General features: G+C 31.9%; 1 protein-coding gene across 5 annotated transcripts in view; it reads left to right on the top strand.

Moving 5' to 3' along the window:
- LOC143080114 (uncharacterized) overlaps positions 1 to 14,919 on the top strand; it is a 45,360-nt gene extending 30,441 nt beyond the window's left edge. For all 5 annotated transcript variants that reach the window (XM_076255800.1, XM_076255802.1, XM_076255801.1 and 2 more), the window contains 13 exons: positions 1,033 to 1,105; positions 2,317 to 2,395; positions 3,103 to 3,230; positions 5,721 to 5,800; positions 6,057 to 6,173; positions 6,930 to 6,978; positions 7,214 to 7,343; positions 8,744 to 8,872; positions 9,305 to 9,373; positions 9,760 to 9,841; positions 10,678 to 10,772; positions 11,599 to 11,727; positions 12,547 to 14,919. In XM_076255800.1, the coding sequence (XP_076111915.1) occupies positions 1,033 to 1,105; positions 2,317 to 2,395; positions 3,103 to 3,230; positions 5,721 to 5,800; positions 6,057 to 6,173; positions 6,930 to 6,978; positions 7,214 to 7,343; positions 8,744 to 8,872; positions 9,305 to 9,373; positions 9,760 to 9,841; positions 10,678 to 10,772; positions 11,599 to 11,727; positions 12,547 to 14,817 (3,431 nt within the window). In that variant the 3' untranslated portion in view covers positions 14,818 to 14,919. The remainder of the gene's footprint in view (positions 1 to 1,032; positions 1,106 to 2,316; positions 2,396 to 3,102; positions 3,231 to 5,720; positions 5,801 to 6,056; positions 6,174 to 6,929; positions 6,979 to 7,213; positions 7,344 to 8,743; positions 8,873 to 9,304; positions 9,374 to 9,759; positions 9,842 to 10,677; positions 10,773 to 11,598; positions 11,728 to 12,546) is intronic.
- Positions 14,920 to 18,020: the final 3,101 nt, after the last annotated feature.

Consider the following 18,020-nt stretch of genomic DNA (forward strand, 5'->3'; position numbering starts at 1 on the left):
ATGGCCACAGCCACACTGTTTTGAATTTTATTCTATTCAAGCGTCACTGATGAGTCTTTTGTAGGCGAAACGCGCGTCTTGTGCAAATGCAAAACTCCAATCCTGGTATCCATGATGAGTTTATTAGCATACATAAAATAAATTACCAACTAATATTTCATTTATCTGTTCTTTCATTGTTGCACGTATAATGTTTCACAGTGTAAAGTCAGTTGTTATTTAAAAGAAAATATATAATATGGGCAAAATCTAATGAAAAATACCAGACGTATAAATTGATACGACAGAACAGCAGACTCATCAGTGGACATATACGTAAAAAATTAAATTCTTTCCATTCTAAACATGACCATATAGATACATACTGTGTGTAAATCAACATCGACTATTCTGTTTTTTATTTATAAAAAAATACAAAACAATTAAGCTAAATGTTTTGTTATATTGTATAGTATATTTTTAAGTGCAAAGGTTTTATCATAATACATTGTTTAATACAGAGGTCGTAACCCAAATATTATAAATGTCCTTGATCTTATGTTTTACAAAGTGACGAGATAATTGTATAGATTTAAACTAGCGGTGTAACTTAAAACTTACTATTTACTAAATCACAAAGCTAGAAATATGTTACAAACACATATAAAAGGTGTATTTTTCTGTAAAATTAAAAGGAGTGTAAGAATATAAAGCTTTGATGATACCACGTATTATGCTAGTAAAGACATTGTAATTTTTAAATATCCATTTGCTTATGTTTTATACAAACAAAAATAGTTTTATGTATTGTTAATGTAAGGCTTGCGTGACTCGAACTATTTTTGTTATTAAACTATCTTATGACTTACTTACCGATTTAATGCCTACAGTTTTTGTTACTCATTTGAGGTTTTAGCATTCCTGGAGAATATTTCATAAGTAAAACAGGATTATTTTAGACCCAAGGATCTTCATGGGTTTTAAGATGTTTTCTCAATTTCTCTGAGATATTATGTGATATAAACTATTTCAATTGTGTATGTGGAATTTCAGGATCACACAATTCTTTAACTACGTTATGGCACAACATGGCAGAGCCAAAAATTGACACAGACGAGCTTGAACGGTAAGACCTTTATCATTAGTCGAGTTTACTTTTCGAAAATACGACTTTCATCGTTTCACAATAATACCCACTACAAAAGGGTCTGGAAGGGTTTACATAATAGATAGCAATAGCGGGGGGATGAAAAATAAGAAATAATGGGTTATTAAAATATAAAGAATAGACTATGATAGGGAGAAACAAAAACATATATATAAATAAAGAGTTCAGAAACAAATACTATGCCCTTATTCAGACATACAACAATTCAAAGTACAACTGTATTGAAAAAATATAAATCAGATGAATGAAAATCTTCATCTAAATATTTCAAGATTTTCGTCCAGCAGACATTCTCGAAACTTTAATTTGAATATGAACCAATTCGTATATGACAGGGGAACTGAAATATTGAACTTTTGCGGATAGTTTTCGAAATGGTAATCATACATCTACTTATTTTTATATTTACTTCTTATCGACAACTAGAAATATAAAAAAATTCCGAAGTCTGCCATTATTGCAGATCTCACAATGACTAAGTGTATTTTAAATTTTTGTTTTTTACCTTCAAATTTTTGCTATAATCATAGACAAAAATGAAACTTATTTTAAAAGTGCACATGATTTAGATATATATAAGAATGTGTCAAATGTTTTCTTGAGGCCTATGAGATTACATTAAAAATTCAATCATGAAAGTGAAAAAAGTATCTAGTCAAATACTGTAGACGTGTTCACTGATTGGATGAAGATAATTATAGTAAAATGTCTTCATTTTTGATATGCACGCATCTGCTTAGCTAGAACAAACTGACTGTAGTTTAAGGTTCATATGTTTTACCTATCATAATGAATAGCATCAAATATAAGAGCTAATATATTCATATATGCGTTTAAAATCACTATGAATCCCCAAATTAAATATTTAAGGTTAGAAGTTTATTGATTAAATCAGCAACACCTGCATATCAACATGTATGACTTATTAAAGTCCTGGGTTTGAACTTGCAAGAATCATGAACATATGTGCATACACGTATAAAACACTTTGACATCTCTAAATGTTGCTACTTTTAACCTTTATGAATACGAATTGTTCTGCAACATAAAGAATGATTAAATCAAAACCATGTTGATAATAGATGATAAAAGAGTTATATAGATAAGTCCATTGAAAAGAGTGATTTGAAGGGTCGTATAATTTTCTACCCAACATCCATCTGTTTCAGGTTATTCCGTTGTTTTAGTGGAGTAGGAAATAGTCTCTATGATGATATTGTTAATCGTAGAGGGAAGTCAAAACACCAGGTATGTCTATGAAAATTAAACAAATATTTACAACACCTTTGTGTACGAAAATAAAAGAAATTGAATTGACTACACATATTTTATTTGATTCAAAGACAAAGTTTCAGCCGTTATACATCTTTACAGTTCTCAGGGTATAAAACAGCAACATGTTATCATAGAAATGGAGTCAGAAGTCGATGCCTCTATCTATGATAAAGAACTTTAAAAATGAAAGGTTTTCATCTAACCTTTCTTTTCATAAGTAACCATTAATTGCTTATATTATGAGCTGTTTCTTCTGTTTTCATTTCCTACATTATAAAGTCGACACGAATGTTGATATGATTATACATGATTATAATTTTTGATGTTCAATACTATTGTATTAGGCCTTGGATGATGAACATATTTAAATCATCTTCCGTTGAAATTAAAGAAGAATAAAGTAACAGTTACATAATAAATAACAGTAACAAAGGCGGTGATCTTTTGATATATCAATTTAACGTGTATACTATGATAATGTATCTGTATTGGATTATTGTATGCATATGTATACATTACCTTTGATTGAATTAGCTTAAAAATGTAACCAAAAGCTGTCATGGTACATGTTTTGTTTTAAATGTTTACATAACCATTTTTTTACTTGCTCATAATATTTGTTTGAGTTGACCAGATAAAAATTCCCCAAAACATTATTTTTTTAAATAATTTATTTTCAGTATGTGACCATTCTAACCGGTGAACAGTCACGGCGTCTAGTCAGTACCATGAAAATATTGCCGTGTGAGTTGCCGACTGTTGTAGATGGTCTGACAGCGATGGATTATCAGACCGTGCAATCAGATAGGTTAGTTAACCTTTATAAACATGTGTAGATGACATTCTGAGCCCCTGACATTCCATTATATATGCTCTCTACCTGTTTGATTATTGCTACGCACAATCGTGACTTTCCTATAAGCAAGCGAAGCAATAGTTATTTGAATATACTTACATTATATAGTCCTTAAGAATTATCTTTGAAGAAGGTGGCGCATCTTATGGGGTAGTGCAAGAGTCTGCTTCATTACAGAACAAAAGTTGTTTCTGCCACTACTGATGGAGTTTTTATTCCCCGAGGGTATCACCAGCCCAGTAGTCAGCACTTCTGTGTTGACATGAATAATCATTGATATGGTTTTAATTAATAATTAACTTTTAACAAAACTTTGATTTTTGAAATACTAAGGCTTTTCTACCTAAGGCATACATTAACTTAGCTGCATTTGGCAAAACATTTTGGAATTGTTGGTCACTAATGCTTTTCAACTTCATACTTTATTTGGCCTTTTTAATCCTTTTTGATTCGAGCGTCACTGATATGTCTTTTTTAGACAGAAATACAAAATTCCAATCCTGTATCTATGATGAGTTTATTTTCTTTAGTATAGGTTTTGTCCGATTTTCCAGCCTCAAATCCACTCCAATATAACTGTATTCACGACAGTTGATTTATAAAATCATATTGTAAATCATTGTATTAACACATAAACTGCAATTGTTCGGATTTTTTTTTTTTTGCACTAAACATTCGTATCTGAACTGTTTTGTAATATGCACCTCAGCTAAATTAAGATTGATAGATATCGAACTCTTATCTTTCCCTCCTTTTACATATCATCAGTCAGTAAGTCGCGGTATAGTTACAAATTATTTTTCCAACTCAATGTGTTTGTTTTACCTTCACAAATTAGATGAAAGTCAGTTCTAGTAACATCTGAGCAATATTATGGTTTTACTCAATGTTGCTTCAATCCTTCTTGTTATTTCAGAGTTTCCCACTATTCAAATAGCTGCTTTTTTACGTCGCCAATATTTTGACAATTTCTAAAAGTATCATTATCTTCCCCATATTTTAATATTTTTTAAAATTGAACTAGGCACTAGTGTAAGGAGACGAATAATAAACAACACTTTTGCGAATACCAAGTTGAACATTTGTTACCTTTACTAAATTTCCCAATGTTTTATTTCAAGTACTAACTCCGAAAGCAAAGGTCATATTAAACACATCAAGAATAAAACATGAAAAAGAAAAATTCGCTCTTTTTTTTTAACCAAAACAATTCGCGACTTTTTAACCAATAACTTAGAAAGCTTCCAAAACGCTTCTTAAAACTCTGATTACAAACGATTTCAGATTTTGTTTTCTGCTTTGTATTTGTGTCTGTATTTCAAGTTTGGTTGCTTCTCCCTCAATTTCATTCTTAAATGTTAAAATCTGTATTTTTCATATAAATAATGAGTATTTTGCACTTGTGAAGTTTATTGCTTTTCAACTTATATATGTTTGGCCCTCAAAATGTTTTAATTCTATCACCACTGAGTTCTATTCAGGTTAAATCTACGTCTGGTGTAATTAATTAAAAGCCTGGTATGTATGATGAGTTTTTACAGCAACTATTGCTGCTGGACGTTTCTTCCTCTAGAGTATCACCAGCCCAGTAGTCAATATCCTTTTTGTAGAAAAACTATTTATTAAATGTAACAATCCTTTGAAACATTAACTTTAGGTTTTTACACCAAGGCATATAAAGTATAAAGCAGGTCATGCAATACATTTTTGAACTTCAAGTTTTCAATGCCCTGTACCTTTATAATTGATAATAGTTGAAAATGTTTTGAATCAACTGCTATTGATGAGTCTTGTGATAGACTTAACTTGCTGTTGGTTACCTTATTACAAGCATGGTATCTTTGGTGACTTTTTATTTATTATCACTGGGTCGATGCCATTGCTGATGAACGTATGATCTGTGATGGTATCACAAGCACAGTACGTCTATGCTGGCATACAATATCATTGATAAAGATATGTTACTGTCGATTAACAATTCATTACAAGGTAAAATCAATTGAAACACTAAAGTTCATATACAGTCAAGAATAGAAAAATGTATCCAGATTTTGCACAATAATGGAAATTCTGGTTTTCAATGCTCTTTCAATTTGTAATTGATTTGACAAATGGGTTTTTGCTTTACGTGAATTTAGACAATACGTTAAATATATGTAGAAGTTCGATGTATATTACAATTTATGGAGACAGATGTTCAAAAACTACTCAATTACAAAAACCTCTGTTATTACTTTTTTGTGATTGAAGTGTAACAATTATCAATACTAAAAATGTTGTTTTTTAATATCTTTATATAGTAATTTACTGTTAATAAAAATATATTGAAAATCAAGCATGTGATAATGTCAATTACCAAAATGCCTTTTCTGTATATGTTAATATATCTTACATATTTTTAGGTATATATTTAATTGTCATGTGGATCATTTATGATTATAGATTTGTGGAGCTTGTGGAAATTCTTGCTACCTGTAATGAAATAGACACAATCATGTACCATGTGAAAAGAAAAGGATCAGGTATTAGTTCACATATGAAAAAATATTATCAATGAATTGGATCGTTTAATAAATTATAAATGGAAATGATAAATGATTTTCGAAAATAGCCTAGTGAACAATGAATTATTCATTATGAAAATTGTACTAAATATCATCATGAGGATATAAAAATTGAATCTTTTTAAAAATTCTTATATCCTAAATGTTATATGAACAATTTATATAGTTTGTATTACCTTAAATGTTTTCTTACCAAAATCCTTTTGTTTTGCAGCTAATATTGATCATCCAGAATTTTTCATCAGTGAAATTTCAAAATTGGATCACCTTAAAGACAGACTTGATTTCATGAGATTCAAAAAGAAAGTTCAGTGGCACTTATTTGAAATAGGTATACATTATCTAAATTTAAAGTTATTTTCATTTTTGAATTCTAACGGAGATATAATTTAACTTTATCAATCTTGCAAGTGAGAAGTTAAATAACATAAATACCGAAACATTCTATACGGAAAGTCATTAAGCAAATGGCAGAGTCAGAAGTTCATTCACACCAAACAAATGGATAATAACTGTCAAATTTCTGACTTGGAACAGGCATGTGCTTATTTAGAAAATGATGGATTAAAAATTTAATAGCTAGCCAAACCTCTCATTTGTATGAGACCATGCATACTATTTTATTTCACTACTACGTAAACTCACTTGAAATTGAAAGACACTCACCTTCATTGTTCTACAGTCTTTTTTGTATTGAAGAGTATGCGAAGTTACACGTTCTGACTGATATTCAATATCTATCTTAATAAACAGAATGATAACAAGTACTCAGTAATCTTCATTCTCCAAACTAAATTACAAAGAGGAGAACTCAAATAACGGTTTCTTTGCACAGAGCTAGGACTATAATATTAAAAGTACCAAGCTAATAATTTTGTTCTCCAGTGCACGCTTTGTCTTAAAAAAATGCTCATCATTGACAGCGAATGAAAAAATGTTTAGACCAAATAGAGTACACAGTTGAAAAGTATATTACATTACTAAAACATATTTGAAAAATATCTTGTCTCCAACAACAAACTTGGTTGTTGTTGATTTAATTAACATGCCCTTGAAGTTTGAAACAATTTTTTATGTATGATTTCAGATCAACAACTACGTGAACTTCATACAGCTTGTGATGAAATTTCAAACAGGTAAATATGTTGTTCTTTGAAAACATTATTCAGAGATAAATAACTGTTAAATCGTAAACAAAATGAGGAAATAAGATCAAAATTTAACTTTCTTTACTATATAGCATGTTTATGATTTGTTTATAGAATATTTAATTGTATGTAAACACTGAAAAATGATTGCCAATAATTGATCTTAGTATTCTAAAAAAATAACTTTACATATTTTTTTTTTAACGTAAATTCTGATTTTTAGCTTGGCTTTAAAGAACTTGATGGAAACATTGCTAGCAGTGGGCAATTACGTTAATGGGGGTACAGAAGAAGGACAAGCAGATGGATTTACCATAGAAACGATGAACAAACTTAAGGAAATACAAGATCAAGTGAGCTAACCTTACATGTTTTGCTGTAAGGTGAAATAAAACATAGAAAAATACGTTAATACGACAATAAAAAAGCGACAACACGGTGACATAGAATAATAACAAAAATGTAAAATATATATAAAAAGTATAATAACAAAAATGCCACACTCTGAGGAAATGTTCAAAACGAAAAAATCCCTAAGCAACAATGGCAAAATTAAACGCTCAAACCCATCGCACCAATAGATAACAAATGCCATATTGTTTGACAGTCATATAAAATTCCATTATACTGACAACTATGTGCGAACAAAAAGTTAAATGAATGTCACTTAATGAAATGATTGTATCGTATATTTGTAATCAAATGCTAGAACTGTCACGGGTACTCCATAACAAACCATGCAGGTTATTTTCATGCTATTTAGACAGATATTTCAGTGTCTTGGTCCTCTTTTAGTTGATGTGTTTCCCTCAGATTTTTTTCTTCAATTAATCTTTATGTAAATATTGAAAAGCTGTATACTACTGTTGCCTTTATTTCCTATTGCAAAAATGTATATACATATGATAGAAATAACAGAAACTATCACTTTTGAAGTGTTGTTAGGATCATGTGAATGAATGGTTTGTTTTACATATATTGCAACATCCCCAAATACTGCACCTAACTTTGTTTGAGCTATCTTTATTGTGGGCAGAAAACACCAACTTTACGAATGCTTTTATTATTAAAGAACAGTTAATTCAAAAAATAAATCGTACCAATGTCAGCACGAGATAAATGTATTCTAAGCTTGTGGTTCTTAGGGGACGACATGTTTGCTAGCAGTTTTATTTTATTAGTAGCTTGTTGCTCTTTTTTTTATGCCCCACCTACGATAGTAGAGGGGCATTATGTTTTCTGGTCTGTGCCTCCGTTCGTCCGTCCGTCCGTCCGTCTGTGCCTCCGTTCGTCCGTCCGCTGCAGGTTAAAGTTTTTGGTCAAGGTAGTTTTTGAAGAAGTTGAAGTCCAATCAACTTGAAACTTAGTACACTTGTTCCCCATGATATGATCTTTCTAATTTTAATGCCAAATTATTGTTTTGACCCCAATTTCATGGTCCACTGAACATAGAAAATGATAGTGCGAAGTTCAGGTTAAAGTTTTTGGTCAAGGTAGTTTTTGATGAAGTTAAAGTTACATCAACTTGAAACTTAGTACACATGTTCCCTATGATATGATCTTTCTAATTTTAATTCCAAATTAAAGTTTTGACCCCAATTTCACGGTCTACTGAACATAGAAAATGATAGTGCGAGTGGGGCATTCGTGTACTATGGACACATTCTTGTTTTATAGATACACTTTATCAGCCTTTTATGCATTATTTTCATTTCTTTTTCGTTTTTTATGATTTTGTTTTTCTTGATTACAGGATAATAAAACTAATTTACTGGAGTTTGTTTTGAAAATGTATTGTCAGCTTTATGAGACTGAAGTTGATGTTAGTTGTCCCACTAGGTTCAGACTTCCAGAACCATCAAATATGAGACATGCTGCTCAGGTTAGTAAACATTATTCAATTTCTAACATTGAAATATGAGGTAATGGTAGATAGTGTGAAAGAGTCAGTTGATAAACGTGAATTATTTGGGGTAAGAAATTTTGACGATGCAGTAGTGCTCGATGTCAAACAATAGAAAATGTACCTTCTGTTCATTGCATTCGTCTGCTTCAAAGTGAATAATGTTACTTGCAAATTTTTTTTTAGAAAGATCATCCCTTGCAAAGTTATGTCAAAATTTCTATTGATGTTGGAAAATCATGACTGCAACAGTCATCAGCAAACACATAGTGTATTAGCTGTAGGCTATTTAATTTTAACGAAGGTCGTGTAGTCAAACATCTTTTCTATTGTTATTTATATTTTTTCTTTCTATCTTTATTACTGTAATATTTTTATGTTTTTAACTATAACTAATTCTTTTTGCTGCAGGTTTCGTTTGAAAGCATTCAGGAAACTTTACAAAATCTTCATGGTGAATTAAAGATTCACAAGGAAAAAGTAAGTACATAAATATGATACTCTAATGACTTACTTTAAAACCTCTATAATTCATTTTCATTTACAAATTTTTCCAATAAGTTGTTACATTGAACTATACCATCAATCTCTCCTAGAGATATGGCAACGATAAGTGTTTGAAAAAAGCAACTTCCTTGGTGCCTTATTTTGATTTGGTTTCTTTTAGGTAAAACTTCTGATTTTCGTATCCAGATTGCAATAAATATAGGATTATGTTGAATCAAAGTTTTATACTTGTCTTGTCCAACAGTTTCATGGTTGTGTCGGTTTTTTTAGTTGCGCTTTTTTGTTATATATTATTTCCTCTGATATCTGATATGTCCTTTGTCTTTTAAATGTTTTCAACTTTTTTGTTCTTTTTAAAGGTTGCTGAGCAGTTCTCACAGAACGGAAATAATGAGAATACTTTCCAGATAAAATCAACAATTGATAACTTTCATACTTCAGGTATAACGCTCATACATTACTTTGTTTAATCTGCGAATTCGGCTTCACCATATTTGCATTAAATCCTTTTGTTTCTCGATATTTAAATGTTATATGTATCCTTTTTTCAACCTTTAATTATGGACTCAATGTCGATTGTATCATTCCCTTGCAATCCTATTTTCTAGTATGCTACAAATAATCAGTAGCCAAATTCAGTTTTAATAAAACACATTAAAAATACAAGGTAGTAAATTTATTTAACCACTGCACAAAAAGTTTAAATAAAACCGAAATTGTTAGACGCAACATTTAATTCACCAAATCAAATGTGTCTGAATACATTTTATACCTTTTCTCATATATCTGTTATAATTTGCGCACATTTAAAAGTATTACAAGATTTCTATATATTGTATAGAAAAGAAGATGTGGTATGATTGCCAATGAGACAACTATCCACAAAAGACCAAAATGACACAGACATTAACAACTATAGGTCACCGTACGGCCTTCAACAATGAGCAAAGCCCATACCGCATAGTGACCTATAAAAGGCCCCGATAAGACAATGTAAAACAATTCAAACGAGAAAAATAACGGCCTTATTTATGTAAAAAAATGAACGAAAAACAAATATGTAACACATAAACAAACGACAACCACTGAATTACAGGCTCCTGACTTTGGACAGGCACATATAAATAATGTGGCGGGGTGAAAATGTTAGCGGGATCCCAACCCTCACAGTTGTGCCCAGTACAGTATTATGTAATTATGCAAACTTCATTTTAAAAAATAAAATTCGAATAACTCGTGAAATAACTTAACCTCATTTCCTCACTTTGTTTCTTCAGCTATTGAGATGTTAACAGAAGAAGAAAGATTATTGCACGATACAAAAGATGTCTACCAGAAGACTTCGACATATTTTTTGTATGGTGAAGCACCGGTATGTAGCTATTAAACAGTAGAAATAAACCTTTCTCATAGGCTTCTATTTTCCGTTTTTTGAGCTGATATATTTTTTAAGCAAAAACAGAGAGAGAAGCTATCCTTAAATAAGAAACGATATTTAAATTCGTTTTTTGTTGGAACTAGTATCTAATTAATGGATGAAAAATAACACATAACAATGACAAATTGGAAAACAAAAGTCCATAAAACACCCTTACTTAAACTATAGCTTAAGATTAAGATTCAGAAAAAAGGGAATGAAATTCAAACAATGTATCTATGGTGCTTGGTTATTTTTAATTGATTTTCATATTTTATTCTTTTTATCTTTGTGACTTTAACCTCGATATATGGATCAACAGAAGTTAAATAAAAATGTCAAAAAAGATCAGTCAAAATCGCCAGGGAAGAACCTTTACTTTATTCAGGAGGAATTACACCTAAGTATCTATTTAAATTAATAAATTTAATAGCTGGGATCTTTTGAAAACGCTGTTCAAAATCGTTTTCCTTTGGGACTGAACGTCAGCCATCATTGATGATAAATCGAAGTAACGAATATGAAATTTGCTTAAACATATCGTTTCTTGTATTGTCTGTAGGATCTATCGCCTCGTTTTCCATATGCATGCAATTCAATTATGTTAAATTGGATGCAGCCTGATTGAACCATGGGGTATGATTTTGTTCAAAATATAACAAAATGTAGTTTGCATGTGTGAATCTCATACGTCTTATACATTATTTGTATGAATACTGATTTCAATTCCTGTTGTGCTCAATAAAGTTTGTGTATTTAAAATGTGTTTAAATGTTTTCAGAATAAACCACAGAATTTTTTTCAAATATGGGCAATATTTCTACATGACTGCAAATATTACTGGAAGCTGGCACATAGGCGAATCGCTAAAGAAAGATTTGAACTTGAATTTAAATATAAAGGACAAACGGTAAGTTAAAAAATCTGGATCAAGAGATGTAAAAAGTATTACCGCTACAAAAACTCAATCTCGTTTGATTTCCAGAATTAAGTTGAAAGTTGTTCCTCATGAAAGCATTATTAAAGTTATCGATTTCTGAAGAGAATATGATGGGTTTTTTTTTTTAATGTGATATGGTATGGTAATTCGGGATATAAATTAGTAATTATTTTTGGTGAACCACTGAATTTGATGCAAGCTATTTAGTGATACAAGTGTCTGAATACTCATTGAAGTCAACTTATTATCTGAATTGTGATATATTTCAGGCTTAAAATTTTTATATTTTTATTTGAGGGATAAAAAGTACTCAACAACGTTAATTTAATAATTTCACATTAAAATAATTAATCTGTTGTGTAATGGAAAATAATTGTATAAATTTCTACTTCATATAGAAATCTTTTCCCAGGGATGGAATGTATGGGTAAAGCAATCGAGATAAAATTAAAAAAACACAATCGCATTTCATCTACATAATGTGTGTTAGTGGCGCTCAAATCAATTTACATAAGTATTTCGTAAGACAAATCAAAAGCGGTGTTGTAGAGCATTGACAAATTCAAAAATAAACTGTCTATTCAGCATGTGTCTCAAATACTTTCGACATTTTGTGAAAAGTAATTATAAACTAGACATTTCAAAATATATTAGACCGATACGACAATAACAAAAAACAGACAAACATTACCAAAAACACCGCTTTAATAAAGTAATTTGTATAAATATAGTTCTTTCTCTTTCTGGTATGATTTTAGGACATATTAAGATTTGCATTTTTTGTTATAGTCAATGGGAGCTTCGCATGGATTTGACAACTACAGAGCAAATATGTTGCGGCACTTGACAACACTCAGGAATACCCAAGACCCAAAAGATGGTTCATTGCATGTAAAACATTTAAACAATTGGATGGGCACAAATGAAGTTCCTCTCAAACAGGAAAAGTCGGGGTCGTTATATTCGTCACATCAAATGGACAATAAACAGAAATATACACCGCAAAGAAGTACGTCTCCGAAGCCACTTACCTCAGATCCACCTGATTCAGCCAGTGTGCATAAACCTCAACCGATGAAAAATGGATCTACTCCTCCGCACTATGAAAATCAAAATGACTTTGAAAAAGTTGTGTATGGTTCAAAACATGAAATTCAAAGTGATGAAAGGAGTGGTAATTCAGATAAAACAGACAAATCTCAGTTTTCTTTTAAATCTTGGTTAAAGCGAGAACCAGGGAAGAGGCACAATAGCGGCGAAAGTAAATCTAGTGGTGAGGACAAACGTTTAGAACAAACAATTGAAAGTGGTAAACGTACATCAGGGGAGACAACCCTTTCTAAAATCAAACATTCAGTCGTTCAAAAATTTACTAGTTCAACAACAACATCGAAGCAGCGCCATCAACAGTCCGTCCCAAATACATATGTAACAACAACTGAAAAAGCTTATCAATCGCCACCCTCATATGTGCCGTTGAGTTTAAATGTTAATGACATTGACCCATACGAGACAAGCTTAGGGCGGGAAAGTCGGTATGGAACGATGTCATCAGAAATAGATTTGCGACCGAATGCATTTGATAAAGGGAATTTAAATGATTCCGATTTGCAGGTTAATTCTGCTGAACGCAGGAGCAAGTTCGATGCTTCTAAGTTCACATATAAAGGAGTGAAAACACGACAAGGTTCAGATATTTCTACAGAGTATGCTTCATTATATCACACTCCTCCATTTTCATCTCCGCCAGTGACCCATATCGATAAAGATGGGTACGCATCTCCCATCATTCTTAACTCTACATCGAAAAGCGATATTAACAATAATGATACTAAGTTGCGAGGACAAGGTCGAGATCCAAGAAATCGAGCACCCCTAGCTCTTGGTAGTAACATAAGTATTTCAGACGCTTATAAAAGATCTGATACAGAACATACTGACGCCAAGAAATTGCATTTAGAAAAGAAGGATAAATGTTCTAACGATTCCGCAGTGTATCCTCACTCATCACATGTTGCTCGTTCTGGTCATTATCCGAGTGAAACTCCAACGAGCAGAAGTTATAACCCATTAGAACATAGTGAAACAAATGTTAAATCAGCCTATCCATATTCAGATTCACGTGCCAATGAAAATTCACATCAATTATCATCCGTTAAAAAACCTTGGGAAATTGCACGTGATCCACCTGCAAAACCGGAAAGAGTGTTGGAAAGATATCCGGGCAGTCAAAATTTGTCAATAAACCCCGACAGTGCACATAGGGAAGTGAGAACTCATCAGCATTTTGGTATGTCCAATGATCAAATACCTCATAATAATGATAACAGGAAATATGTATCTAGAACTGCAATTAACCGTGCTCCGATAACATCACTGATCAAAAGATTTGAAAAAGACAACGAACAAGATTTGAATAAAGAACCTAATGAACAGCCTACTAAACAAATCATGTTGTCGACGTCAACACCCATTACACCTCGACGACCAATGACTTTGCACGAAAATGATGATGATCCGCCGCCACTACCGCCACGGTACGACTTTCATTCGTCATCTAATAAACAAGGGTTTGAAACAAACTCTCATCAGCAGTTTACACCACAGTTTACCGAAACAGCAAAATTACAAAGAACTCCTTTGAAACCCATTCATACACGAGAAAGCACAGGAACAAGCGAACAAGAGGAAGGTTATAAGGATAAATTGCGTAGAGCGGCAACTAGTGCGGTTTTTGAACGTTATAAATCTCAGGGTACTCCTCCGAAACGTCAAGGTGGTGAATCACAGACTCCTCAGTATGGTCGACAAAGTAGCAATCAGTCTCAATTCAGTCATCAAAGCAGCCTGAATCAAGCTGCAAATACTCCGTCAATAAGACAAAACCTGCCATTCGGGCGCCATGATGATGCGGCATTTTCAAATCCTTCATCACTCTCATATACACCTCAACAGCAAACTCCCCAATCTCAGAGCCGAAAAGCTGGACTTGGCCGATTTGCAAATATTTCAACACATCAAGCATCAAATTCGGATAATAGATCCTCTATCCATTTATAAAATGCATTAGTAAGATTTTCTTACCTCAAACCATGAGAGAATATATTTCTTTAACTTTATATTTTTATATAATATAATATATTAAATTTTATAATAATTATACTTTTGACTGATATACTGTATACCTGGGCTAAATAGAAACCTGTATCTCTTTACAACTGAATACAGTATAGAATTCAATGAAAATGAATTTCCCTGTTAAATATAAGTAATGAAATGTCAACTTACGGTTGGTAAACCAAGACGATATTTAAGATGTGTCAAGATTTACATGACATTTAGAAAGCCTGCCAACAAGAAATACGCCAAAAACACAAGTCAACAAAATTAGTTATGATTGATTGGTCATTGTTTAACGCTTTCTGTACTATTCAAAATAGCTATTTCGCCATTCAAGGAGATAGACGGAGTGCCCGGAGTGTACCACGAACCTTATCGAATAAAACTGACTTTCAATACTAGTCAATTACGATTGGAAACGAACACACCCGCCACGTGCCGGGTTCAACCTTGCAATCTCCTTGTTGGCAGGCTTCTAATACAGTAGTTAACAACATAGAAAACTCGGTAAAACAAAAGTTGTGAGGGACCTGTATATTGATATCGTATTTTTACAAACTATGTAGTTTATGATATCCAAATCTTTCTTTTCTATTCGGAAATTAAAATCGTAAATATTTAAGACATAACTTAAGAAGACAGTTTCACACAAGTATCCACCATAAATTTCCTAGATTCAACTGAATTTGAATAAAATCACTAAACATTGTAGAAAAACAAAATAGTTCTTGCAACTTCCATAAGTGACTTTCATCGAACAGTAGTATATGTATTCTACTTCAAAATATTTACATAAACAGTAATTTATCATCATTATACTCCTTTGCGTGAAATATAGTCAAGTAAGAAGCTGTAAACAATAAATCAACAAATACTTTTTACGACAAGACACTCAATAAATACAAAGAGAGAAAAATGGGATGTGGTTTGATGAGATAGCTATTCACCTGTCTGATTGACTTGAATGTACGCAGCTATATGTTTCTGTAGGCCCTTCAGCAATTACCAAAAACCCAAACGTATAGTTGGTTATTAAAAGCTCCAAACATGACAAATGCGAAACAATACATTCGAGAACACCAACGACAAAACAATGAACGAAAATCATATATGAATGTACGATTTCAGTGGTCATAGTTTTGTCATCTTTTATTTTAAAATGAAAGGATACAGCAGTTACACAACTTTAAAATTTGATATAACCGACAGGGAACACGTCTATAACACTCGATGACTAGCTTACAAGCTCAACATTTCTCGAACTGAAATCAGTGGGCCTTTCATTTTGAATGTATATAAATATTTTAGGACCAACGTGTACCATATGCAGTTTCGATGAAATGCACATGGAAAATAATTTTATCGTCAACACAATATACAACAAGCATACCCTATAATAGAATACAAAGTTTACTCAATTATACGCCGAAGTAATCTATCTTGATAACATTTCTTTATTAAGGTGAAGTATATTTTTCCTTTGTTGCATGCCGTTTTTAATGCCTACTTTCAAATTAATATTGAGTTAGAGACAGTAAAACTATTGCATCTATTACGATATCTAACAAATTCCTGGGATAAAGAAATGATGCCTTCTACTTATACTTCGGAACTACCAACTACCCTACTTAAAACGGCGAGTGATTGGTCCTTTCAAAAACATTTAACCGTAAGTTACCATACATTCCAAAAGTCGGTCAATAAGTAACAATAGAAAGAAAGCATGTTTGCCATACTAATGATTAATTTTTTATCTATTACTTTCAATAAATTTACTACTGCCAACCGATCATGTTAACAGTATCACGCAGTTTTTAAATCCTTCAAAACAAGCGCCCTTTTATGTTTTTGGTAGGAATGTTTTAAAAGGCCAAAGAATAAGACAACTTCATCTGTTTTCTTACCTCTCGCCAATGCAGTCTCTCCACTGCAGTATTTTCAGTCCGTCGCGTCTGTTATTTTTGTGTGTGACTGTATACATTTCTAGACAGCTATTATAATGTAGGATTTCTTTTATTTTCGAAGTGTAAATGGAATATGTCACATTGAACGTAACACATCGTGTAGTTAATTGTTACATTAATTTTACTAGTGAATAACATTGATCATTGTTTGTGAAAGTATATCTGTTATATAAATTTAATTAAGAGGAGAATACATTTACAACATATTTTTTTTCTCGTAAACAAAAATTCTATAATGCATTCGAATGTAATCACATTAAAAAAACTATATGACGGCATTCCAATTAAGCTATAAAATAACAAAGACATGGACACTTCCGTGTTGAATTCAACAATGAACACAAATTAACCATACATCCATTTAAATGATTACACATAAGCGCAGGAAATTCAAAAAGACGTTTACATTCCATTGCACAATCATTTGCCTCAATTTGATTAAGGTTCCATCTGACGTGACCTGAACCTATTATGCCAAGTTTGATAAAGATCAGATGTATGAGATAACCTGTTTTGAAGATATAAGGCATATACAGATTTAAACATTATGATATTCCTTGGGTGATTTTTATTGTAAGGAGGGGAGACAACGATATTACGACCCAACGCATCAGATAATGTTGACCTATGACCATATAAATAAGGTACACCACTGTTAACGTTCAAAGATTGATTGATTGATTGTTGGTTGCTTAACGTCAAGTGACAAATATGTCCTGCATGTTCAGGGCGAGAATAAGTTAACAAAAAATACAATAGTTAGTTCTTGTTAAAGAGGCCATCGAGGATGATGCTCGCCTGGAAATTTGGACTGCCACTGGAAAATGTGGGTATATTGGATAGGGACAGAGATTTTGCCTTGCAACAGACCACCTACGGACCCCTCAAAGAGTTGATGCCAAGGTTCTGAACGTGCAAAGAGCTTCTTTGTTGTGACTATCAAAATCTTTACAATACTAATGTTTTTGTCTTCTGTATGTAATTGTACACAATCGGCCAACATGTCTGGTTTTTTTTTCCCTTCAAAGCATAGTTTCCATTGAAACATCTATAGGCACAGTAATTGTTAGTATAATGATGTATAGGAAGATTTGGTATGAGTGCCAATGAGACAACTCTCCATTCAAGTAACACTTCATAAAAGTAAACCATCATAGGTCAAGGTACGGCCTTCAACTT

Source organism: Mytilus galloprovincialis, chromosome 6 (assembly GCF_965363235.1).
Source record: "Mytilus galloprovincialis chromosome 6, xbMytGall1.hap1.1, whole genome shotgun sequence".
In the NCBI taxonomy this organism is placed as follows: domain Eukaryota; kingdom Metazoa; phylum Mollusca; class Bivalvia; order Mytilida; family Mytilidae; genus Mytilus; species Mytilus galloprovincialis.